At 36.1% G+C, this 27,242-nt stretch overlaps 1 protein-coding gene across 2 annotated transcripts; it reads right to left on the reverse strand.

Annotated features, from left to right (window-relative positions):
- Positions 1-528: 528 nt before the first annotated feature.
- Positions 529-27,242, reverse strand: LOC105185960 (fatty acid synthase). 2 transcript variants are annotated; one of them, XM_025301967.1, is made up of 19 exons: positions 12,389-12,809; positions 12,037-12,287; positions 10,285-10,516; positions 9,682-10,100; positions 9,095-9,388; positions 8,822-9,029; positions 8,574-8,734; positions 8,011-8,328; positions 7,443-7,918; positions 6,876-7,180; positions 6,396-6,797; positions 5,117-6,141; positions 4,729-4,970; positions 3,961-4,654; positions 3,015-3,846; positions 2,303-2,784; positions 1,923-2,177; positions 1,592-1,843; positions 529-993 (listed from the first exon to the last, which is right to left on the reverse strand). In XM_025301967.1, exons 1-19 carry the CDS (start codon positions 12,555-12,557, stop codon positions 814-816), a joined length of 7,197 nt encoding a protein of 2,398 aa, XP_025157752.1. In that variant the 5' UTR covers positions 12,558-12,809; the 3' UTR covers positions 529-813. The 2 variants fall into 2 exon arrangements, with proteins under 2 accessions (XP_025157752.1, XP_019698145.2); XM_019842586.2 differs by lacking the exons at positions 529-993; positions 1,592-1,843; positions 1,923-2,177; ... (14 more) ...; positions 12,037-12,287; positions 12,389-12,809 and adding exons at positions 16,207-16,991; positions 17,594-17,845; positions 17,925-18,179; ... (14 more) ...; positions 26,530-26,780; positions 26,881-27,242.

A 27,242-nucleotide genomic window follows, 5' to 3' on the forward strand; every position in this document is an offset into this window, starting at 1 on the left:
TTTATAATAGTACATTTCTGATAAAAGTTAACGATATATGTTTACATTATAATATATAGATATTTTCATATATCATAGAAATAATTATACAATCCCACTTAAGATAGATGTCAATATTTTCAATTCGTCTTATAAGAGTTTTATAAGAGTATAGTTAGTACTGTAAGACGTATAGTTTCTCAGATATACTAATTTTATACGCGAATTTATTACAATTTTGTACAATTACAAAGGGAAGTGCTTATGATATACTGTTCACTGATTTTTTATTGCTTTTAGTAACTGCAAAATATTTAAATTACTAATACCGACACATGTAATAAATAAATTTTGCAATCCCATTTCCTTGTAATGTAATGTTCAATGAATATAATTTCCAGTTTTTTATGAAATTAATTATACTATAATTATAATATAATAAATTATATTATAATCATAATATAATTAACCCTATATATATAATATAAAAACCTAGGAGATATGTTCATTAAACATCATATTACAAGGAAATGGGAATGCAAAATTTATTTATTACATATATCGGTACTAGTAATTTAAATATTTTTCAGTTGAAAGCAAAAAAAAATCGGTGAACAGTATGACATGAGCACTTCCCTTTGTAATTATATAAAATTGTAATAAATTTGCATATAAAATTAATATATCTGAGAAATCATATGCCATGCGGAATAACTCTTATAAAACCGATTGAAAATATTGCTATCTTAAGTGGGATTATATAATTATTTCTATGATATACGGATAAAGGGATTGAAAATGTTAAAATTAATATATCTATAGGAAGAAACATATTTATGATCTAGTACGGTTACTTTCAACAGAGATTATTGGATTATCGTCTATTACATTTGACTGTGTTTTATTGACACCTTCAATCTGTTGCCCATTGATCGCAGCCACTACTTTATCGCTGTCAACGATCGTAATGTGATTACCTTCTACAGAATGAATTTGCACGTTTCCTGTAGTAATCTGAAAATTGCATTATTAATTAAAATTTGTTTACCGTGTATGCTTCCAGCTAGTCAGACTTGCAAAATCGCGTTTTACATAGCATTTCCTGTGAGTTTCATTAGCAATTTATTAGCGGAGAGACAACAGAATCTGTTAACAGAATATGATAATAGATTAATGGAAGAAACTGAGCAGAACCTGTCCTTCTGTAATTATTTAAATCTATTTAAATGGGACGTATGGCAGGTGTCCTGCTTGTTTTTCGTTGTCCATCCGCTGACACACTGCTGACATTTTGCTTATTGAGCTACACAGTATAATTCTTAACACTTTTATGGCCGCTCTCATGTGTACGTGATTTCGCGAGCCCATCGGTTACCAGCCGCTGTCACGCTCACGTGATTTCGCTCTGCCACTTGCTGTTGGTATTATTATATGGTACGATTTAAATTATAAAGATATGTTCAGCGCAGTTTTTTCATAAAATATTGGGACAAATTAAGCAAAAAGTGCCGGCGTTACAGGGTAGGACTTATGCGAGATATACCGGCGTCAAATGACAGTCAACGAGCAAAATGTGCGGCCATCAAAATGTTAAAAGAGCTGTATCAAGTACCTTATGTAGACCATAATCTTCATCGGGCATACGCAACGATTGCATGGTTGGTTTTAGAAGTATTACGGGTGACTCAATCTTCTGTATTTGTGTCACGTCATACTTATGAAGAGCTTGAATATGTTTGTATACAGTTGTGCATGTAGCTTTTAAATAATCGATTGATATTTTTTTATATGTTAGCGGAATATGACTGATAAACACATTCAACTTGTCATCCCAGTTAGAAAATTTATTTAATTCCAACAGAAGCTGCGGGATAAAGAAATTATTTTATCTTTGCCAGAGAAATTCAAGCCTAAAATTAACACACATTGGTAGGAATAAATACCTTTCCACTGACAGCAGGTTGTAATATGTCGGTTATACCCAGTAGAACATTATTTTGATGTTCATCAATCGTAGTGAAAGGTAGATACTGACTCGCCAATGCTTTGATCTGCTCAGGTGCACCGTCAATAAGTACTAATCTGCCTCGCAGGTTCATTTCTTCCAACCTTCTTACTAATTCAATTCCTATGATTGTTCCAAATGAATACGCGACTATGACGAAGTTCTTTCTCGACTTGATTCTGTCTGTTATATGCTGGAAACATAGAAAAGCGGATAAATAAATGTATAATGAGAAGCAAAGTTAACGAAATATTTTGCTTGTGTGGCATTCCGATTATCGACATAATATTTAACAGTATTAAATTGAATTCATCATACTTTTAAAAGACAATCAGCAATTTCGCTTATCGTGTGACAGTCGTTGCCAATATTATACGTTCCGTACTGTAAGCATACAGCTGGAGCTTCTATTTTTGGCGCCAATAAGTTGAAAATACTCCCGCAACCTTCCACTCCCGGCAACAGAAATATCTCGTCCCTCGCTGTATCAGCTTTCGTCGGAAGACTTATACAAACGTCGGGTATTGAGTCATTATCATCGCCTATCACTCGGACGAGTAATTTTAGACCAGCCAAGTCACTGGAATCTTTAAGATTATCGGAACGCAGTTTCTCATTCAGCGTTTCTTGATTAAACATTTCAGCAAGTTTGGCGAAGTTCAGGTTCCGAATATCCTGGGCAGTGAGAAAGACTTCATACTCTCGTTCTAAGGTCTGCTTGATTTCCACGGCCATCATTGAGTCCATCCCAATCTCAGACAAGCGTGCATGAGCGGACACACTACTCAAATCTTTCAAACCTATATTATACACATCCAAATTTCGGCTTCTTTATCAAATCGCTTTTAATCAAGTAATTTTGATATTATATTGTATTTTAACAGAACTCCCCTATATATACCAACACCCAATTAGTCGTCCCCAAAAATGACAGTAATTAAACGCAATAAATAGCCCACATTTATATACATTTCACCGGAAAATATAACAATTAATTTTCTATCAGTTTTTATTAACGCTATCAAGTTACCCATAATGTTGGCTACGGTGTCAATGACACTGATGGAGCTAACAGCGCCCGAACGCTTCTCTGCCACAACCATGCTCGCTACTACTGGCTGCTTTTGTAAGAGAAATTCTTCCAGCTTCTCGATGCAGGAACTTATTTTTTGCTGCAATGTACCGCCAATGACCATTTCTTTCTCGTCCTCTTGCATGTCGGCCACAATACCGACATCGCCGATGGCGCCCCATTGAATCGCCAATCCGTGTAAGCCCTCCTGTGTTCTTCTCTCGCAGATTCTTTCCATGATAGAATTTGCCATTCCGTAATTGCTCTGCCCGGCATTGCCTCTACCGCACGACACGGAGGAGAAGACGACGAAGTGACGTAGCTCAGGACATATGCATCTGGACAACTGGTCCAAGTTCTTCGTGGTCCACGCTTTCGCTTTGAATGGTTCCTGGAATGTCTCTATCGTGTGATTCTGACAAATCTTGTCATTTAGTACAACAGCAAGATTGAATATAGCGTCTGTTGGCGCCAGCTCCTCCGCTGTTCTCAATATGTACTCGCAATCTTTGATGTCTGATGCATCGACGTTGGATACGAGTAATACTTTCACTCCGTAAGATTTCCACAGCTCAACCTTCATACGCTGATAACCGTTCTTTAGTCCAGTTCGTGAGATAAGCACGAGGTTTCTGGCACCACGAATGACTAACCAGTCGGCTAATTCCAAGCCGAAACCACCCAATCCTCCCAAGATAATGTATGACCTATTCGGTAGACAATAATAACGCGGTAGGGCATGCAAAGGCGTGTTCATGAATTTCCCCTCCTCTTGTATCTTTATAATTATCTGAAAACATCATATAAAACTTTTCATATTATATCAACACTATACCTTTTGTAATTCTGTACATTCTCGTTTATTATAACTAATGTCATTAGGAACATTTATCAATCATCTTACCTTTCCAATGTGTTTTCCAGCTGCCATGTACCTAAAAGCCGCTTCTATCTCGTCCTTTTGAAAAACTTTTCTAGTAATTGGCTTTATGGCTCCCTTTTTAAGACCTGCTGCTACTATCGTTTTCAAATTATCTTTTTGTTCGTTGCTGCTGTTAAAAAGAGCGTCTAACATTACACCGTAAAATGTAATCCCTTTCGAAAACACCGACATGTTCAATGTATTGTTAGACATCATATCGAATTTTCCGATTTCCAAAAATCGCCCATTTCTGGCAAGGCAACGTACAGACGCTTGAAGTTTATCTTCGGCTAATGAATTTAATATAATATCCACACCACGACCATTGGTCTGTTGGTATATCATCTGTTCGAAGCTGATGTCGCGCGAATTCCCAATATGATCCTCCGGGATAGACGGGAAAGTATCTCGTATGAACTTTCGCTTTTCCAAGGTACCAACAGTGGTAAAAACTTCGCAACCATCATGAAGTGCAATATTGATAGCAGCTTGTCCTACAGCGCCGGTACCTGAGTGAATCAGTATTTTGTCACTTTTCTTTAATTTCCCACGAAGGTACAATGCGTAGTAACATGTGGCATAAACGCAGGGAACTGTAGCGGCTTCCTCGAGAGTCCATCCGTCCGGAATTTCCCAGGATAGATGTTGATCGAACACCTGCATGTTTGATATGCACCTGAATAAAAAATTATATCGTTATTGCTTTATGACATCCTCTTGTCAATGTTACACGATTTGTCAGTCACACACTTATTTTCGACCAGCCCCATTATTTTGCGTCCAGTATCGTCGATACCAACATATTCGAAACCTAACATGCAGTCCTCCAGTCGTCCGCGAGACATATAATCATCCATGTTAATTTTACCGCTTGCTACCATTACATCCTTGAAGTTAAGAGAAGCGTAAATTATGTTAACGAGATTTTTGTGCTGATAATCCGGAATGATATCGCCCTCAATCCAATGTAATGAAGTCAAATCTCCGCGCACCTAAAAATGATACAATGTTTAATACAATAAAAATGATACCTTGTTTAATTATCTATGATAAGTAACATATCTAGTGTAATAATATTTTAACCATATGGAAATGGTAATATAAGATATATTTCGTTTTGTCCGACAGCGATTCGTACCAATTGATTCATCACGGCATGATGTACAAGCTTGCGTTTTAGGGGCTCCAACGGAAGATGTCTGTATGATCCCCATACTTTTTCGGGGCGTAAAATATTTATAACGAGATCCATCCGAAGTTGTTCCGCGTAGAACGGATTGTGCAATGAGAATTTCGGTGCGTTCTTGTCCTGAATGAACACTCCTCTAATTAATTCACCGCCCGGTTCTTTCCTCAGGCAATTAACGAGACCCAGTAAGCCGCACTCTGTGTCCTCCTCTCCAACAATAATTATTCTCATAGTGTTAGTCAATTCGTCCCCCGCGCTTAGAATTGATTTGATTTGTTTCAGCCAAGAGAATTCGTAATTGTTCACGTATATAACTTGCGTTTTATTCGTCGGCTGACCTCTCTTCTTCAAGAGCGTTATAGACTCATTGCCTGCCTGTTTCTCGAGTATCACCGCTAGGTTGTTCGCGTCCGCGTAAGCAAGATCCGCTTTTGTGAGGGATTGCCCACGTGTCAACAAAAAGCCGTTATCTCTTAATATTGGTAAGATTTCTTTTAGTGTTTCCTTTTTGCTGCTCGTTAACAAATTACAGCCTGTGACTAACATTATGTTGTTTTTCGTCGATAGCTTCTTTGACTTTGTAATTTCGATTTCTGAAGGAAGTTTAATGTCATCGAAACGATTAGTTCTATTTATCAGAGTAATATTAGGTTGAATAAGCGGTAAGTTCCCCAAAATTTGAGCAAACAGCGGAGAGGCTAATTCTTCTATTGAAATGTCATCATCATCTTCGAGTAGTTCGATAATGCCCACTTTGGTTGTTTGATGGTACTCCAGAACAAGATGTGTCGACAGAGTTATTCCAACCTGAAGAGAAACTTTTGCTCCGTCTCGATGAGCTACAAATTGGTATTTTTCAAGGACAGGACTCCCCGTTACCTTCCGTCGAGGTATAATAGTGGCGGTAATGCCACGTATCTCCACACCACCAGATATTACTGTATTTAAATTTTTGTATACGTGCACAGCGAGTTCTGAGAATATTTGAACGTGTTTTACTTAGCTTATATCATTTATCTAATTCATTTATATAATATATATATATATATATATCTTATAAGTGACATTCTAATTAGAATATTAATTATGAAGGAATATTTGAAAGAGAATATTACGGAGATTACAGACAAGGGAACATCGAAAGAAATCTATATTTCTTTCATTCTATCTATATTTGTTTATATTAATCTAGAAGTCTATCTACATTTATGTCTCATAGTCAACCTACCTGTATTTTCAGTCGTAATATTTTTTAGATGTTGCGCATGAAGCCTCGGATTGATTACCAATTTTTCTATCCCAGTAGGAACACGAAGACTTCTCGTGTCTGTCCCAAGGATCCTCATTTGGAGCAGGTTATCCATAAACACTACCCAGTTATTCATCCATTCTATGTGTCCTCGGCTGACTGTAATGGATGCACTTCTTAAAGAACGAAATAGATTCGTATATTGATATCCGCGTAATTTAAGTTCCTTATATATATCTCTCGTTTTCATTATTTCTTTCTCGTTATCGTCTTCTTCTAGATAATCGATGGGCACATTTTCCTTGTCAACATCTAGTGGAACACGTACCGTGCCAGTGACAATTGCGTTACCATTTTCTATTATTTCAAACTTCCCAGTACCTGCGTAAACAAATATATAATATATTATATCGAAAATTCGAAAAAAAGATACTTGTTGAGCAAACACTATTGATTTACTTTTTTGCACCATTAACGTTAGTTTTACAGCTGCTTGGTTCGAAAGAAGTGTCGCTCGGAGGAATTTGAGATTTTCAAATACGACGGGTATATTGTTGTACGGCTTCCCCCTTAACTTTCCAACCATTTTCCAAATTAATTCAATATATCCTGTAGCTGGCAACAGATTTCTGCCATCGATTATGTGGCCGCTCATGTATTCATAATCTTCTTCTTGTATGTTGACTTCCATTACAATCTCTCCTGACGTGATTTGTTCCTCCGTTGCGAATGACGCGACGTACCAGTTTTTCAAATGCTTCCACCTTGTAAATTTATAAATGAATTAGGTAGATATATTATGTTTATATATTGTTTCTTAACACTTTTAAAGACATTTTATTATTTATTTGTCCTGTATAAAAAGCAAAATAAATGCCATAAGATTTAGTTGTAAAATAGAAAACTTTTTACTACATTATATACTATAGTAAATATTAACTCTAGATTCTAGATGACATAGTCTAGAAGTGAGACAGTCGCATCATAAGTGGATCGGAAAGTGCCCAAGTAATGTGATCAACTTACTTGATCGACGGCGAGATCATCGGCGTGCTGCGACTAACCGGAAATTCTACAGCCGGATAGAGATTGGCTAATTGCAGCTGCAAGCCACAGTTGTACATCTTGCCGAGTCCTTGCAAAAATACTTTAGCGTTATTTTCGTGATGGCGTTGAGTCAACGTGATGGTTGTCGTATCGAAAATTTTATTCAAGACATCCTGCAGAATTCCATCCGGCGCAATTTCCACGAACGCTGTATTCTCCGGAATCATTTTCGTGATATCTTCGAAAAATATAGGATTCACTAAACTGTTGGTGAAGTATTCTGCATATGATATGTTATAATCGCAAGGCGATCTGCACCATTTATGTTTATGCATCATCTTTTGTGGTAATGCCCGTTGTAATTTAGCCAAAATATTTTCTCTCGCAGGGACGATATAGCAACTATGAAGAGGAATATTGCAGCAATTTATCTCCTTATAAGAGATTTTGTTAATCTGTGTGTGTGTGGATAAACAGAATTACTTATTTAATATATTTAATATATTGTGTAAGAGACTGAATATACTGAAGGAAAAATGAGGAATACCTCTAATTTCTTCGTAAATGCCACTATTGATTCCCTCAGCCCGACGATGGAACATGTGTCTGGACTATAGCTGCATATTACTTTGATATCTACTGGACACATGACTTTCGCTTTTTTGTAACTAACGCCAATATCCGTCATGGCGTACTTCGCTATTTTTGTTTCTTCCAACGCCAATCCTATGTAGTACGCGGACAAAATCACTTGTTCGATCGTGAAGTCACCAGTTACATATCCGCAACAAAGTTCACCGATAGAATGACCTATGGTATAGTTTGGCACAACGTTTACCGACATCAAGAGATCTATTAATCCAAGCTGGGGAAGGAAATAAAGGAGTCATGTTTTTCGAATTTCACGTAATGCTTGGGAAGGGCATGAAGGATTATTCTTCAAATCGACCATATCATATGTTAAGTAAATAAGAATATTTTATTACACGCGTTTTAGCTTAATTGAGCTATCTTAAAATTTACGAAGCACGTGAGTTTTAGAGAAATCAGTAAAGTGATCTTCTCTCTTCGATATTGATCTTTATAAATAATTGTTAAAAAATTTGTCACCTGCATTGCAGTGATGCCCACGATTGTGTTCGATATATAGTTAAGGGCAACTTTTTGTTTACTTGTTAAAATATCAATGACGTGTACTCCATGTACCTTTAGAAGTATATCACACTTTTTTATGGTTTCACAGAAAGCTGGAAAGCGCAGTAATGCTTTTCCTGTCAACGTATAAATCCAAATTTATTGATAAATAATTAACTATAATCGTTTCGCTCACGTAAATACGTAAAAGAGAGGGAAAATACCCATGCCAAACCATTGGGATCCAATGCCGGAAAACACAAAACAGATCGGCTTTCTTACTCCATCATAATGATCTATTTCGCTCGTTATGTTGCTCGATATTTGGTTTTCAACAATCGTGTAACCTCTGTAAGGATGATTTAAAAGTTCTTCCGCATGGAGTTCGTGCAACAACCGAACATATTCAACATCTACCGGTTGACTTCCAATCTAAATTGGACGTATTTTGCATGAATGCAGACTTCTGCCTTTTAACTGACACAATTTTTATTTACCTCACGTAAGAATGACTCCACTGCTTGTTCGGTACGACCGGACAGGACGACGAGTCTTGGCAAATCGTCCTTTGGTGCCCCACCGTTGACTTTTTGCTTCATATTAGGTGCTAACAAAATATGAGCATTGGCTCCGCCAAAACCAAAAGAATTTATAGCCACAAAAGTAGGTTCCCATATTGTTGGAGTAGTCACGACTCTTATAGTCCCTCTCTTAAAAGCTTCAATATCATCTCGTTCTTTTGTGATATTTATGTTTGGTGGAATTATGCCAGTTTCCATTGTTATCAGCACCTTGTCGGAGAAAGAGAGGGAAATATCCATTTTGAGAAAACTTCTAACTTCAAAGACGCGTTATGTTGAAAATTTGAATATCCTTATGAATAATGATCTCTTTCAACAATTCGACTAAAAAAATTTCAAATATTTTCAAGAATAACACTATTTAAATAATGAGCGCAGAACACCTCAGTTGTATGGCGTAAGTTGATGTTTTATTATTATAGCGTACGGAATAGCTATTTTTGATATTGATAATATCTGTGTCTTTGATAAGTTTATTTAATTATTAATATCTATCACATTACTTTAATAATTTGAAGCAGGCCGCTGGCAGGCTCAGCATGACCAGTGTTTGACTTGCTGCTACTAATTAGTAAAGGGCCTTGTCTATCCTTGCAAAAAACTTTTTCGATTGAATTAATTTCTATTGGGTCGCCAACTTTCGTGCCGGTACCATGAGCATCGACGTAGGCAACAACAGACGGCGATATATTGCATTCGTCGTAAAACTGTTGTAATAAAAAGCTTTGCATTTTTGTCGATGGGAAGGTAACGCCTTCTTCTTTGAATCCGTCACAATTCGTCTTGCAATGAATTACAGTTGCGTAAATTCTTTTAGCATTCCTCGCTTTTTGTAAAAACACTACCCCGATCGCCTCACTGCGCATGTAACCACTCGTATTAATATCGAAAGGTTTGCAAAATCCGTCGGACGATAAAACACCTGAAATTGCAAAGTGCTAAATGATAGCAGTTACTTTTGTAAAAAAATATAAAGAAATATGTTTATAAATATATTTCTTTATTAAATTTTGGGATTGATTATTTTAACGTATTTTAACGATTATTTTAACGATTATTTTAACTGTGACGTTCGAAGTGCGGCTTAAAGAGTAATTATAAGGTACCTAGTCGCATGAACTGCAAAGATATTACAGGATTTAGGCAGAGATTAGTCGCAGCAACGATCATGTTATCACACTGTCCAAATTTTATGTTTCTGTATGCGTGCTCCATAGCGTATATACTCGAGCTGCAAGCCGTATCGACCGTGTAAGATGGCCCTGCGACACCTAACCAGTGAGAAATGCAATTTGCTTGCATGAATCTTCTACATCCTAGTCCTCCATAACCAGCAAACTGCATGTATGTATACAATATATAATACTATAGTATGGAAATAATTATATAAAATTATATATGTATATATATAGTATTTTTTGTAGATAGTTTCTTCTTTATAATATCTTATAATATCTATCTAATTTGCTTTTATATAGTATAATTTTATCGTATTTTATACGGTTAAGATGAAGTTAATATAAAATCAGTAGCAATAAAACTCCAAATTTTCTCAATTGATCGTGCTTTGAACAGACGGCAACAAGCACAAACTCATCAATCAATATTTCAAATTTAGTTTATCAAGAGTTTTCGCTGGTTAGCTATATACAGGGTGTCCCATTTTAACTTTCGCATTAAAAAATCTGGAAAACAATGAAACATATTAAAAAACGCTAAAACACGTTTCCCATTATTTCGAAGGGGAAAGAGAATGGTATTATCAGTTTTTTATTTGGAGGGCATTTTCAAGGTCAGTTGAAGGTTAACTTAATTTTTTAAAATAGAAAGCCCAATTTTTTATTACATCTTCCTTTTCTACCAATTAATTTTAACAATTTTTGTCTCAGAAATTTTTGTATTTGCGTAATATTTTTTGAAATATTTAAGAAAAACTTGGTAACTTTTCCAACATTTAATTTACAATATTTTGTTAACTATTCGTCGAAACGGAAAATAGTATTAGACTTTTTTACTTTATTTATTATTAAGAATATATTATTATAATAGTCCAAATTTTGGTTAATTTAATAATTTTGAAATTTCCAAAGGTCGGCAAGTTTACAAAAGTTAGGGCACTATTATAATAATATATTCTTGGTAGTAAATAAAGTAAACAAGTCTAATACTGATTTTTCTTTCGACGAATAGTTAACGACATATCGTAAATTAAATGTTGAAAAAGTTACCAAGTTTTCTTAAATATTTCAAAAATATTAGACAATTAAAAAAATTTTTCAGACAAAAGTTGTTAAAATTGATTAATAACAGAAGAAGATATAATAAAAAATTGGGCTTTCTGTTTAAAAAAATTAAGTTGACCTTCAACTGAACTTGAAAATGCCCTCCAAATAAAAAACTGATAATGCCATTCTCTTTCCCCTTCGAAATAATGGGAAACGTGTTTTAGCGTTTTTTAATGTGTTTCATAGTTTCCGGTATTTTTTAATGCGAAAGTTAAAATGGGACACCCTGTAAATAACGTACAATTGTTATCATTCATTCTTGTCTTGATTTAGTTCATTCAATCTCATCTCTTTGTGATTTAAATATCAAAATCGTAAATTATTGGAGAAAATACAAAATAGACTTCCGTTTAAAAATCGATCAGAAATCCTTTATCTATTAAATTAAATTATCCTCATACTTTTCTTTTTATATTAACTGATTACATTTTATTAAATTTTGAATGAGACGGTTAAATCTTTCGAAATAAGAAACAGATTTTATAATTTTATAAGAAATCTATTTATCTGCATACAAACTTAATTGTGAGAAAGATTGGGATAATTAATTGCATGTTATTTGCATTTTTGTACCTGCGTCTTTTCATAAACAAGCATCTTCTCCGATTCGGAAAAACTTGTCCCGACGATAACTCCTGTTTTCGTGCCGCGTAAATCTTTCGGATTTATCCCAGCGTCGACGATGGCTTCGTACGTATGTTCCAAAAGACATCTAGTCATAGGATCCAACAGGTGGGCTTGGTTGAAGGGTATGTCAAAATATTCCGCATCAAATTTCTCGATATTATTGACCTTTCCCGTGCGTTTTGGTATATCCGGATGGTCTGCGAATTAAATAACATGTGGAAAGCAACAACACTCAGATATGAGATAAAATGTAATATATCGATACTTCTTTGGATAATAGTACTTAAGAAGATATTACCATGTTGCCAACGTCGACAGTCGTCCGAACCTAGATCTACTTTATTCAGTAGATTTTCTTTTAAATGTCTGACGTTGTCGGATTCGGGAAATCTGCCAGAAATTCCGGATATAACGATTTCATCCCGAATCGGCGCCGAATCAATCGTGGATGTGCCGTTACAATACATATTTAAATATATTTATACAATTAATACAAGCTCGCAAACTTTAATGTTATCTATATTTAGTTTTCACATATATTGTATGTCACTTTTTTTAAATTACTTCCTACTCTGAAAATATGTTAGATTTCTAACGATGTGGTATTAAGCCTCACACATTACTGACGAAATGGAAAAATTGCAGAACGCTTTTATACGAACGCCGTTGAATGCTGTTGGGGTCAACGGGGTCCGGTAATTTACTAGTCACGTAGTGAAGGTCACCGGTGACCGGCGATATCAAGATTAATAAAGATGTTTGATTCAAATAAATGGTAAGTTATAATTTGTAAAATTTGCAAAATTTTCAACATTGCTATTTTTATTGCAATAATGTGAAGAAACTAATGCATCATAGAACATATTTAACATTTTTATTTGCAATCATATATAAGTTATATGCATGTATGGCCTTATTGTATTAATACACGACAAACAGAGTAAAAGTAAACTAATACAATTTCCACAGAATGTAACAACATTTCTGGGATAATTTTTCGCATTTGACGTATTAATTATAAGGACAATCTAGGAATATAAATCTAGGAGACGAAATCAGTGCAGCGTGTAGGAGTATAATGGAATCATTACCTAACTGTTTTGATAGACTCGACAAGAATGAGAGAAATAACTGAACTATGAGAGAAACAAAACTGAATTGAACTGAACTGAAACAACTATTTTCTATTTTTTTTGTTATAAAATGAATTGCTTAAAAGAATCGTGCTTATTTCCCAATCTTCTCATGTAATGACAGAATAACGTTCTTAATAACTGTAACGAAAGTCGCAAAACATAAAATTTTTTTTGTCATCAATTATCACCCTGTACATAAAGCAAGTGCAGCAGTTATAGGGAAATATATGCAAATTCGATATTATGCTAACAGTATTGTAACACTTTGATTTTCACTATGTTGAATGTTGAATATAACATGCTGAGTAAGCTGAGTTAGTATGTTAGCATATTAGATTACATGCTAGTTAATAAATTAACTAAGGTAATTAAACAAAGTTAAGATATATTTAAGGGTCATCAGGCTGAGAATAGTAAAATACTGTAGTAAAGAGAATAGTAAAATACTCTTTTTGCGATTTCCGTTATTAAACAATATTTCCGTAACAGTTATTAAAAATATAATGTTATATAGATTGCTTCGTTTTAATGATGCACCTCGATTATCATTGCAGGGAGCGGTCGTAGAGAGAAATGTTTCAGACAAAAGATGTAGGGTTCAGAGTAAGTCATCCGATGATGACCTTCATCTTGACCTTGGAGTCAAATTTGAAGGTCGTTCGAAGATCAGCATAAAAATTTTAAACGGGAACCCCTATTTTTGAGTATATATTTTTGTAGTTCAGCACACACACGCACGCACACGCACACGCACACGCACACACAAGAAAGGTGTAAATCTGACCGAGCAACCTCCAGCTTGATACACCTTGGGTAATGCTGGCGGTACTGTTTCAAGCCTTGTACCTCGGAAAATACAGAATAAAGAAATACTTAATTATATTGTCTTAGAAAGCTCTCGAGCTGAGATGTAAGAATATGTACTGAAAAGTAGGGGTTCTCGTTTAAAACTTTTATGTTGACCTTCGTATGACTTTCAAATTTGACCCCAAGATCAAGATGAAGGTTACCGTCAGATGATCTCCCTTGAACCCTACAACTTTCGTCTGAAACATTTTTCTCTACGACCGCTCCCTGTAATGATAATCGAGGTGCACTATTAAAATGGGATATCTTGTGTATATTATATTAAATATATAAAATAATGAAAATTAGCAAAACAGTACGCGCCATATGGTATGATGATCTCTATATGGATCAAAGAAATGTAAAATTCACTGGTTTTAAATATACTAGTACTACATACATCAAATTTATCGTCAGTTATATTATCTTTTAGAATGCATAGACTCAAGACAATGATTTAGCTGGTTCTTCAGTTTAATTTTTAGCTACACATTGGCGTCTAGGAGGTGTCATTTGTTTCGTACGTTATTTAGGCATTGACATTTCCGTGACGCTATGAATTAAGACGCTGATTATTATATTCACTTTTAATCCCTCTATGAAACAAATATTACGGAAATATAATTATATATTTTACGAATAAACCGTCACCGTATGAGCTATATTAAATAGTATTTTTAACACATCGACAGTCTTATACTATTTATGTGTTTATACTATTTATGTGTTAAGATGTTAAGCTTATTTACGGTTATAGTAGATCATGTGCGAAGGACTTTTTCCATTGAGACATCAATATTTTTGTAAAAATTTAAAATTTGATCATGCAAAGACCTATAATTTAGAAGTTTTAATGTAATCTTTACGCGACCATGATAACGTTACTTGTGGTCATATTAATTTTACTACGTAACGCGTCACCTAAAATTCTAAAACTTTTGTATAAAACACCTTTTTTCAAATGTGCAGTGTTTGAAATATTGACAGATTCCAACATTTCCTATATAAATATATATAGTATAGTAATAGTATTATATAGTATACCTGTATAGAACGTTGTATTTACTAAACCATAGGAAATACACAGAAAGTTTATATGCTTTATCTATTCTATTTAAACTTCCTTTTTATCTTCTAGGTATGTTGACCTTATTTTTTTGATACATTCTAGATAGAATATATCGTACGAGCAAAATAACTATTAATGTTATGCTTACGCAAGAAACGTTTCCCAGACGTAATCATAAATTTCCATATTCATATGACATCCGGTAAACTTTGATTCTGGCTGCGATTGGCTACCGCTATATCAGTAGACAATAAGTCGAGGAATAATTTAGACTAACCTTGTCAAAACGTATTTGGTCTATGCTTATCGTCCAGGTCATTAAGATCAGATTGAGTAGAAAGAACTGTTATCTGTTTCTGCCGCTCCAAGAGTATCGCTAACAATTTGTTCTTGTAGTAATCTTTTCTTCTTGTAGGATTCCCTTTATTTTCAGAAATTACATATCTTTCTTCTAGAATTTTAGAATTTTAGGTGACGCATTACGTAGTAAAATTAATCTCGTATCTTTCTTCAGACATTTCCGGTCAAAAAGTTATTTTTACAAAAAAAAAAAAGAAAAAGAAGGGGAAAAAAGTATGAGAAAAGAACTATTTTTATGCAGAATTCCGAAACAAATAACACATTGCTTGAAACATTTTTTTATATCTGCATTTGTCCTCGAGAAATTTAACAAAAATGTTTTTTGAGTGTAGTATTGTTCTTCTTTTAAAGAAATTAAGCAAACAATAGTAAGAGTGGAGAGACCGGTGATCAGAATATTATTTTGACTAACTTTAATTAAAATCTAACTTTAATCAAAGAAATTTTAACTTTCTTCTCGTATTTATTGTGTTTGAATAATATTGAGAATTTGGCCATTTTGATTCCTTGTATCTCGAAAACTACCTCTATACCCCAGTAAATTTTTTTCTAAAATTAATACTCATTTTATAGTATTGTTTGGCACATAGTTTAATTCGAATTTCGAGGACCACAAAATGGATGAAAAAATCTTCTGGAGTTATTCTTTTGTAGTGCGCATATGTGCTATTAAAATCTTTTATTTTATTATTAATAGTACATTTCTGATAAAAGTTAACGACCTAAGTTTATATTATATTTAGATATTTTCATATATCATAGAAATAATTATACAATCCCTTTTAAGACAGATGGCAATATTTTCAATTGGTTTTGTAAGAGTCGTACCGTAAGACATATAGTTTCTCAGATATATTAATCTCATACGCAAATTTATTACAATTTTGTATAATTACAAAAGGAAGTGCTTTTGATATACTGCACACCGATTTTTTTATTGCTTTTAGTAACTGCAAGGGATATATGTTCATTGAACATCATATTACAGGAAAATGGGAATGCAAAATTTATTTATTACATGTATCGGTACTAGTAATTTAAATATTTTGCAGTTATTGAAGGCAAAAAGAATCGGTGAACAATATGCCATGAGCACTTCCCTTTGTAATTATATAAAATTGTAATAAATTTGCATATAAAATTAATATATCTGAGAAATCATATGTCATGCGGTATAACTCTTATAAAACCGGTTGAAAATATTGCTATCTTAAGTGGGATTATATAATTATTTCTATGATATACGGATAAACGGATTGAAAATGTTAAAATTAATATCTCTATTAATATATCTGTTGGAAGAAACGTATTTATGATCTAGTACGGTTACTTTCAACAGAGATTATTGGTTTATCGTCTATTATATTTGACTGTGTTTTTTTGACACCTTCAATCTGTTGCCCATTGATCGCAGCTACTACTTTATCGCTGTCAAGGATCGTAATGTGATTACCTTCTACAGAATGAATTTGCACTCTTCCTGTAGTAATCTGAAAATTGCATTATTGATTAAAACTTGTTTACCGCGTATACTTCCAGCTAGTCAGACTTGCAAAATCGCATTTTGCATAGCTTTAGTTTTCTGTGAGTTTCGTCAGCAGTTTATTAGCGGAGATACAACAAAATCTATTAACAGAATATGATAATAGATTAATGGAAGAAACCGAGCAGAACCTGTCCTTCTGTAATTATTTAAATATATTTAAATGGAACGTATGGTAGATGTCCTGCTTGTTTTTCGTTGTCCATCCGCTGACATACTGCTGACATTTTGCTTATTGAGCTACACAGTATAATTCTTAACACTTTGATGACCGCTCTCATGTATATGTGATTTCGCGAGCCCATCGGTTACCAGCCGCTGTCACGCCTACGTGATTTCGCTCTGCCACTTGCTGTTGGTATTATTATATGGTACGATTTAAATTATAAAGATATGTCCAGTGCAGTTTTTTCATAAAATACTGGCAAAAATTAATCAAAAAGTTGCGGCGTTAGAGGGTAGGAATTACGCGAGATATACCGGCGTCAAATGACAGTCAACGAGCAAAATGTGCGGCCATCAAAATGTTAAAAGAGCTGTATCAAGTACCTTATGTAGACCATAATCTTCATCGGGCACACGCAACGATTGCATGGTTGGTTTTAGAAGTATTACGGATGACACAATCTTCTGTATTTGTGTCACATCATACTTATGAAGAGCTTGAATATGTTTGTATACAGTTGTACATGTAGCTTTTGAATAGTCGATTGACATTTTCCTATATGTTGGCGGAATATGGCTCATAAACACATTCAACTTATCATCCCAGTTAGAAAATTTATTTAATTCCAACAGAAGCTGCGGAATAATGAAATTATTTTATCTTTGCCAGAGAAATTCAAGCCTCAAATTAACACACATTGGTGAGAGTAAATACCTTTCCACTGACAGCAGGTTGTAACATGTCCGTTATACCCAGTAGAACATTATTTTGAAGTTCATCAATCGTAGTGAAAGGTAGATGCTGACTCGCCAATGCTTTCATCTGCTCAGGTGCGCCGTCAATAAGTACTAATCTGCCTCGCAGGCTCATTTCTTCCAACCTTCTTACTAATTCAATTCCTATGATTGTTCCAAATGAATACGCGACTATGACGAAGTTCTTTCTCGACTTGATTCTGTCTGTTATATGCTGGAAACATAGGAAAGAGGCATAAAGCATGTATAATGAGAAGCAAAGTTAACGAAATATTTTGCTTGTGTGGCATTACGATTATCGACATAATATTTAACAGTATTAAATTGAATTCATCATACTTTTAAAAGACAATCAGCAATTTCGCTTATCGTGTGACAGTCGTTGCCAATATTATACGTTCCGTACTGTAAGCATACAGCTGGAGCTTCTATTTTTGGCGCCAATAAGTTGAAAATACTCCAGCAACCTTCCACTCCCGGCAACAGAAATATCTCGTCTCTCGCTGTATCAGCTTTCGTCGGAAGACTTATACAAACGTCGGGTATTGAGTAATTATCATCGCCTATCACTCGGACGAGTAATTTTAGACCAGCCAAGTCACTGGAATCTTTAAGATTATCGGAACGCAGTTTCTCATTCAGCGTTTCTTGATTAAACATTTCGGCAAGTTTGGCGAAGTTCAGGTTCCGAATATCCTGGGCAGTGAGAAAGACTTCATACTCTCGTTCTAAGGTCTGCTTGATTTCCACGGCCATCATTGAGTCCATCCCAATCTCAGACAAGCGTGCATGAGCGGACACAGTACTCAAATCTTTCAAACCTATATTATACACATCCAAAATTTCGGCTTTATCAAATCGCTTTTAATCAAGTAATGTTGATATTGTATTGTATTTTAACAGAACTCCCCTACATATATACCAACATCCAATTAGTTGTCCCCAAAAATGACAATAATTAAACGCAATAAATAGCCCACATTTATATACATTTCACCGGAAAATATAACAATTAATTTTCTATCAGTTTTTATTAACGCTATCAAGTTACCCATAATGTTGGCTACGGTGTCAATGACACTGATGGAGCTAACAGCGCCCGAACGCTTCTCTGCCACAACCATGCTCGCCACTACTGGCTGCTTTTGTAAGAGAAATTCTTCCAGCTTCTCGATGCAGGAACTTATTTTTTGCTGCAATGTACCGCCAATGACCATTTCTTTATCGTCCTCTTGCATGTCGGCCACAATACCGACATCGCCGATGGCGCCCCATTGAATCGCCAATCCGTGTAAGCCCTCCTGTGTTCTTCTCTCGCAGATTCTTTCCATGATAGAATTTGCCATTCCGTAATTGCTCTGCCCGGCATTGCCTCTACCGCACGACACGGAGGAGAAGACGACGAAGTGACGTAGCTCAGGACATATGCATCTGGACAACTGGTCCAAGTTCTTCGTGGCCCACGCTTTCGCTTTGAATGGTTCCTGGAATGTCTCTATCGTGTGATTCTGACAAATCTTGTCGTTTAGTACAACAGCAAGATTGAATATGGCGTCTGTTGGCGCCAGCTCCTCCGCTGTTCTCAATATGTACTCGCAATCTTTGATGTCTGACGCATCGACGTTCGATACGATTAATACTTTTACTCCGTAAGATTTCCACAGCTCAACCTTCATACGCTGATAACCGTTCTTTAGTCCAGTTCGTGAGATAAGCACGAGGTTTCTGGCACCACGAACGACTAACCAGTCGGCTAATTCCAAGCCGAAACCACCCAATCCTCCCAAGATAATGTATGACCTATTCGGTAGACAATAATAACGCGGTAAGGCAAGCAAAGGCGTGTTCATGAATTTTCCCTCCTCTTGTATCTTTATAACTATCTGAAAATCCGAAATAAAGTCAATAATCTTATGTTTTTTATATAACTGCAACTTCTTTTCTTATATACGCATATATTGAGGATAGTTAATGTCTATAATAATATGTATCGACTATCTTACCTTCCCGATATGTTTACCCGCTGCCATGTACCTAAACGCCGTCTCTACTTCATCTTTTTGGAAAATTGTTCTAATAAGTGGCTTAACTGCTCCGTTATCAAGACCCTCACGTAATACATTATTTAATTGGCTTTTTTTTATGAAAGAACTACTGAATATTTTATCTAACATAATGCTGTAAAATTTGATCCCTTTCGAAAAAATGGACATGTCCAATGTATTGTTAGACAGTATATCGAATTTTCCGATTTCCAAAAATCGTCCATTTCTGGCAAGGCAACGTACAGACGCTTGAAGTTTATCTTCGGCCAATGAATTTAATACAACATCCACACCACGACCTTTGGTCTGTTGATTTATCATCTGCTCGAAACTGGTGTCGCGCGAATTTCCGATATGATCCTCCGGAATAGACGGAAAAGTATCTCGTATGAACTTTCGTTTTTCCAAGGTACCAACAGTAGTAAATACTTCGCAACCTTCGTGAAGCGCAATATTGATAGCGGCTTGTCCTACAGCGCCGGTACCTGAATGGATCAATATTTTGTCGCTTTTCCTTAACTTTCTACCAAGAGACAGTCCGTAATAAAATGTGCTATAAGCGCAGGGAATCGTCGCAGCGTCCTCGAGAGTCCATCCGTCCGGAATTTCCCAGGATAGATGTTGATCGAACACCTGCATGTTTGATATGCACCTGAATAAAGAATTATGTCGTTATTATTTTACAATATCTTTTCGTTGATATTACACGATTTGTCAGTCACACACTTATTTTCGGCCAGCCCCATTATTTTGCGTCCAGTATCGTCGATACCAACATATTCCAAACCTATCATGCAGTCCTCCATTCTTCCGCGAGACATAAAACGTTCCATTTTAATTTTACCGGTTGCTGTCATCACGTCTTTGAAATTAAGAGTCGCGTATATTATGTTGACAAATCTAGGATGCTCATAATTCAGATTAATCGGGCCCTCGATCCAGTAAAATGAACTTAAATCACCATGAACCTGTAAATGTCAAAATTTCTGTGTGAAATCAAATAATTTACTGGAAGTGTCGTATGTCGGAGGAAACGATATAATGGAGAATATACTCTATTCGATATATGTTCATACCATTTGATTAACGAAGGCATGGTGAACAAGTTTAGATTTCAAAGGCGCTAACGGAAGATGCCTGTACGAACCCCATACTTTTTCGGGGCGTAAGACATTTATAATGAGATCCATTCGAAGTTGTTCCGCGTAGAAGGGATCGTGCAATGAGAATTTCGGTGCGTTCTCGTCCTGAATGAATACTCCTCTAATTAATTCACCGCCCGGTTCTTTCCTCAAACAGTTAACGAGACCCAATAAGCCGCACTCTGTGTCCCCTTCACCAACTATAATTATTCTCGTGGTGTTAGTCAATTTATTTTCCTCGCTCAGACTTAATTTGAGTTGCTCCACCCAGGAAAATTCGTGATTGTTCGCGAATATAACATCCGTTTTACTCGTCGATTGGCCTCTCTTTTTCAAAAGTGTAATATGCTCCTTCTCTGTCTGTTTTTCAAGTACCACAGCTAGATTGTAGCTTTCAGCAGTCGCAATGTCTTCTTTGTCGAGTGGCTGTCCTCGTGTCAACAAAAACCCGCCGGATTTCAATGCCTGTAAGATGTCCCTCAAAGTATCGTTCTTGCCACTCGTTAACAAATTATAGCCCGACACTAATATCGCATTGTCATCCTTTGACAGCTTCTTCGACTGCGATATTGTAATTTCTGGAGGAAGTATGACGCAATCGAGGCTGTTGGTTCTCGCTATTAGGTTGATGTTGGGTTGAATGAGTGGTAAATTGCTCAAGATTTCGACGAAAATTGGGGACGCTAATTCCTTGGTTGTTATTTCGGAGACGTCGCCGTCTTCGATCAGCTCGATAATGTTCACTCTCGTCATTTGATGATACTCCAGGGCCAAATGCGTCGACAGGATTATTCCATCTTCGAAGGGAACCTTGTCTCCGTCACGATGAGCTACGAACTTGTACTCTTCAAGAACAGGATGTCCGATTGGCTTCCGTCGTAATATAGGAGTAGCCGAAATACCGTTGATCTCTATACCACCGGATACTATTGTGTCCAACTTTTTGTACATACACACAGCAAGTTCTAGGTGAAAATTTAAAAATGTGTTACTCAGCTTGTACAACTTGTTGCACTTTAACTGATCAGGCCTTAACGCAAGGATCCATATTATAAAAGCTTATTTAAAGCTTATTTAAAGTACATATTGAAGAGAAAGGTAAATTTTGAAGCGAGACATCTGAGGAGATTCCTACGTATGCCGTTTAGGAAAAAAAGTCTTACGTTTATCTTCATTTGTTATGTCCTGAATGTGCTGAGCGTGAAGTTGCGGATCGATTACCATCCTGCCTATCCCAGTAGGGACATAAAGGCTACTCGTGTCTGTGCCGAGAATATGCATTTGCAGTATATTATCCATGAAAGCTACCCAGTTATTTAACCAAGCTATATGCCCCCGCGTGCCCATAATGGATGAACTTTTTATTCCTCGAAACACGCCAGTATATTGATATCCACGTAATTTGAGTTCCTTGTAGACATCTTTTGTCTTCATCACTTCTTCTTCGTCATCGTCGTTTTGTAAGAAATCAGTCACAATTCTTTCCTTGGCAGGATCCGACGGTACACGCACCTTGCCAGTAACGATAGTGGTGTTACCTTCTATTATCTCAAATATCCCACTTGCTGCAAAAACATAGATATGTAATTATGACCACAAATCTACGGAGCGTAAAATGCGAATGCGCATATTATTCATTAAGCAAATTTCACCTTTCTGCACCATTAACGTCAATTCTACATTTCCCTGGCTGGACATATGGGTCGCCCGGAGAAATTTGATATCCTCAAACACGACAGGTACGTTACTTTGCCACTGGCCCTTTAACATGGCAACTGTTTCCCAAATAAAAAATATATATCCTGTAGCTGGTACCAATTTCCTTCCATCAATTACATGACCGTTCATATATTCGTGATCTTCGTCGCTCAATGAGATCCTGATTATTCTTTCTCCGGAAGTGATGCACTTCTCGTTAGAGTAGAACGCTACGTACCAATCCTCGGAGTGTTTCCATCTGGAAGAACGTGATATAAAGCAAACATCAGCATACATCGATGAATCATGAATTGTTCTATGCTGATTCGTGGTATATTTCATGAATCCCAAGATATTGAATTGATCGTCTACGATGCTGTAACTACGACTCACTTGATCGACGGCGAGATCATAGGTGTGCCGCGACTAACCGGAAATTCTACAGCCGGATAGAGATTGGCTAATTGCGGCTGCGAGCCACAGTTGTACATCTTGCCGAGTCCTTGCAAAAATACTTTAGCGTTATCTTCGTGATGGCGTTGAGCCAACGTGATGGTTGTCGTATCGAAAATTTTATTCAAGATGTCCTGCAGAATTCCATCCGGCGCAATTTCCACGAACGCTGCATTCTCCGGAATCATTTTCGCGACATCTTCGAAAAATATAGGATTCACTAAACTGTTGGTAAAGTATTCTGCGTATGATAAGTTATAATCGCAAGGCGATCTGCGCCATATCTGGCTGCGAGTCATCTTTTGCGATATCGTTTGGTACAAATAAGACGAAATCCTTGGCGTTGCATTGGCAAGATAAGAAGTATGGAGAGGAATATTGCTGCAAGCAACTACCTTTGTAGGAACCTTGCTATCCTATTGTAAAATAGATAAACAGTTCCATCAATGTAATATAGTGTGCCAGACAATATGCGTTTAAGTAAGAATGGATACCTGTAATTTTGTAACGAATATTTTCACTGACTCTATCGGTCCATTTATGGAACAAGCATTCGGGCTATAGCTGCAGATTATTTCGATATCTGCCGGGCATATGGCCTTCAGACTTTTATAGTCCAGACCAATATCCACCTTGGCGCATTGAATTGTTTTTACTTCACTCAATGCCAGTCCAATGTAATAAGCGGATAAAATCACTTGTTCGGCTGTGAATTCGCCTGTCACGTATCCACAACAGAGTTCACCGATTGAATTACCGATAACATAATCTGGCACGATATTCACAGAAGTCAAGAGGTCGATTAATCCAAGCTAGAGTAAGATATGAAATAGTTATCTCTTGTGAATCGAATTGTAGAAGCAAAGCTACCACCATTTCTGGATTTATTGCGTTAAATGTTCAATAAAAAAGAGCATTTAGTGTATACATGTTTTTTTTATTGAATATTTAACGTAATAAATAAATTTTGAACTAATATGTGAGGCGGTAGCTATTGTGTGCTTATGTCTATATGTGTGTGATATTGATTTTTACCATAAGTACAATAGTTATTAAAGAAAAATATTTGTCACCTGCATCATGGTGATCCCTACAATCGAGTTTAATATGCTATCGAAGGTATCTTCCATTTTACTTGTTAAAATGTTGATGATGTTTACCCCATAAGCTCTTAAAATGGCGTCACAATCTTTTACAGCCTTAGAAAATGCTGGAAATCGTAGTAATGCTTCTCCTATCGACATGTAAATCCAGATTTGTTAATAAATAATAATAAATATAATCACTTTGCTCGTAAATTTTTAGGAAAAAAGGAAAGTACCCATGCCAAGCCATTGGGATCCAATGCCGGGAAACACGAAACAAATTGGCTTTCTTACTCCATCATAATGATGTATTTCGCTTGTTACGTTGCTCGATATTTGGTTTTCAGCAATCGTGTAACCTCTGTAAGGATGATTTAGAAGTTCTTCCGCATGGAGGTCGTGCAACAACCGAATATATTCAACATCTACCGATTGACTTTCAATCTAAATTGGACGTATTTTGCATGAATGCAGACTTCTGTCTTTTAACTGACACAATTTTTACTTACCTCACGTAAGAATGACTCCACTGCTTGTTCGGTACGACCGGACAGGACGACGAGTCTTGGCAAATCGTCCTTTGGTGCCCCACCGTTGACTTTTTGCTTCATATTAGGTTCTAACAAAATGTGAGTATTGGCCCCGCCAAAACCGAAAGAATTTATACCCACTAAAGTAGGCTCCCATGTTGTCGGAGTAGTCACGACTCGTACAGTCCCTGTCTTAAAAGCTTCAATATCATCTCGTTCTTTTGTGAAATGTAAGTTTGGTGGGATTATGCCAATTTCCATTGCTATCACCACCTTATCGGAAAGATGAATTTTGTAAAAAGAACTTTTGTTACTCTACTTATATAGTTTACTACGATAAAATGAGAAATAAATAAATATATATATATATGTGTATATATATATATATATATATAATGTTATTGTTTATATTTTGAAATTTGGAAATATAGATTCAACAATTATTGTTATTATCTATTATTATTACTTAATTATTAAGGACTGTTACTCTACCTTAGCAATTTGGCACATGCCACTGGCAGGCTCAGAGTGACCCAAGTTGGACTTGACGGAACCAATCAAGAGGGGACTACGTTCATCTTTGCAGAAAACCCTCTCTATCGCATTAACTTCTTCCGGATCGCCCACTTTCGTAGCGGTACCGTGAGCTTCTAGATAACTAATGCAAGACGGCGAGACGCCGCATTCGTTGTAAAACTCTTCAAGTAAACGTCCTTGCATTTCGCTCGATGGGAAAGTAATGCCTTGCTCCTTGAATCCGTCGCAATTCATCTTGGCATACACCACAGATGCGTAAATTCTTTTAGCGTTCTTCGCTTTCTGAAGGAAAACCGCTGCGATTGTTTCACTGCGCATGTAACCATTGGCATCTCTGTCGAAAGGTCTGCAGAATCCGTCAGGCGATAAAACACCTGAAGTCGAAAATGTTCAATTGTAAAGTAAAATTTGAATCAAGTATACTTGGTTATATTTCTCCCTAAAATCTTTCATCTCCCAAGTTCTGAAAATGTACTGAAATGTTAATATCAAGTACCAAGTCGCGCAAACTGCAAGGATATGAAAGGATTCAAGCATAGATTTGTCCCAGCAACGATCATAGCGTCGCACTCTCCAGATCGAATTATTCTGTAAGCGCGTTCCATAGCGGAAAGACTTGAACTGCAGGCGGTATCGATAAGACAAGACGGTCCTTTGAGGCTTAACCAGCGAGAAATCAAATTTGCTAGCATACTCTTGATGCCTAGTAATCCAAGACCAGCGACCTGTGGCAATGATTACGAAATTATGTCATATATGTTTATCGTATGTTAAAATATCGAATATTCATTCTGTATCTCTTATGTAAACATTAGTATTTATTCCTCGCAGTCTACTATAGTTAATTGCTCATGAACTTTTCTTTAAAGTTAAATATTTGCTAAATGGTTCGATAACTCTTAATGCCTTGCATGCAATCTCGCACGCAAGCTGTTTGACATTCCCCTGTTGCTTTGAGTACACTTTGAGTGATGATTATTCTTATGTGCTTTTCATAATTTTGAAGATATTCATGATGCCAATATTTAAGTAGATCTTCTAGTGTACGTTGATTATGAACAAAATAGTTCGTACCTGTACTTTTTCATAGAAGAAAATCCTCTCCGTTTCAGTGTAACACGCTCCGACAATCACTCCGGTTTTGGTATTACGTAAATCCTTTGGATTTATTCCTGCATCGACGATGGCTTCGTACGTATGTTCTAAGAGGCATCTACACATAGGATCCATCAGGTGGGCTTGGTTGAAGGGCATGTCAAAATATTCCGCATCAAATTTCTCGATATTATTGACCTTTCCCGTGCGTCGTGGCACGTCCATATGTTCTGTATATTAGCCACGTTACAAACGAAAAAAAACATATTAGTTTCTATAATACGCAATACATCGAGCCTCTCTCAGTAATAAAATTTAAGAAAATATCACCGTGTTGCCAACGTTGACAGTCATCCGAACCGAGATCTACGTTGTTAAGTAGATTCTCTTGAAGGTGCTTGATGTTGTCAGACTTAGGAAATCTGCCTGCGATCCCGGAAATAACGATTTCATCTCCAGACTCGAAGAGTGCGGTTTTCCCGTCGCGATTCATTGTTTAGCTTTAATTAGGTTAGATACACTATTTCCAGCGTTATTGACCTTCTATTTACACATCTATGGCACAACCTTAACTTCTGATGTTACTTTTCTTCGTTAGTATATTTGAAGTCTCTAATAGTATGGTCTGATGTTCGCACGTTAATGGCCAAATAGATAGGAACGGTTTATATAAAAAAATAGTACCGTATGCA

The sequence above is a fragment of the Harpegnathos saltator genome, unplaced genomic scaffold (assembly GCF_003227715.2).
Source record: "Harpegnathos saltator strain DR-91 unplaced genomic scaffold, Hsal_v8.6 scaffold460, whole genome shotgun sequence".
Classification (NCBI taxonomy): Eukaryota; Metazoa; Arthropoda; class Insecta; order Hymenoptera; family Formicidae; genus Harpegnathos; species Harpegnathos saltator.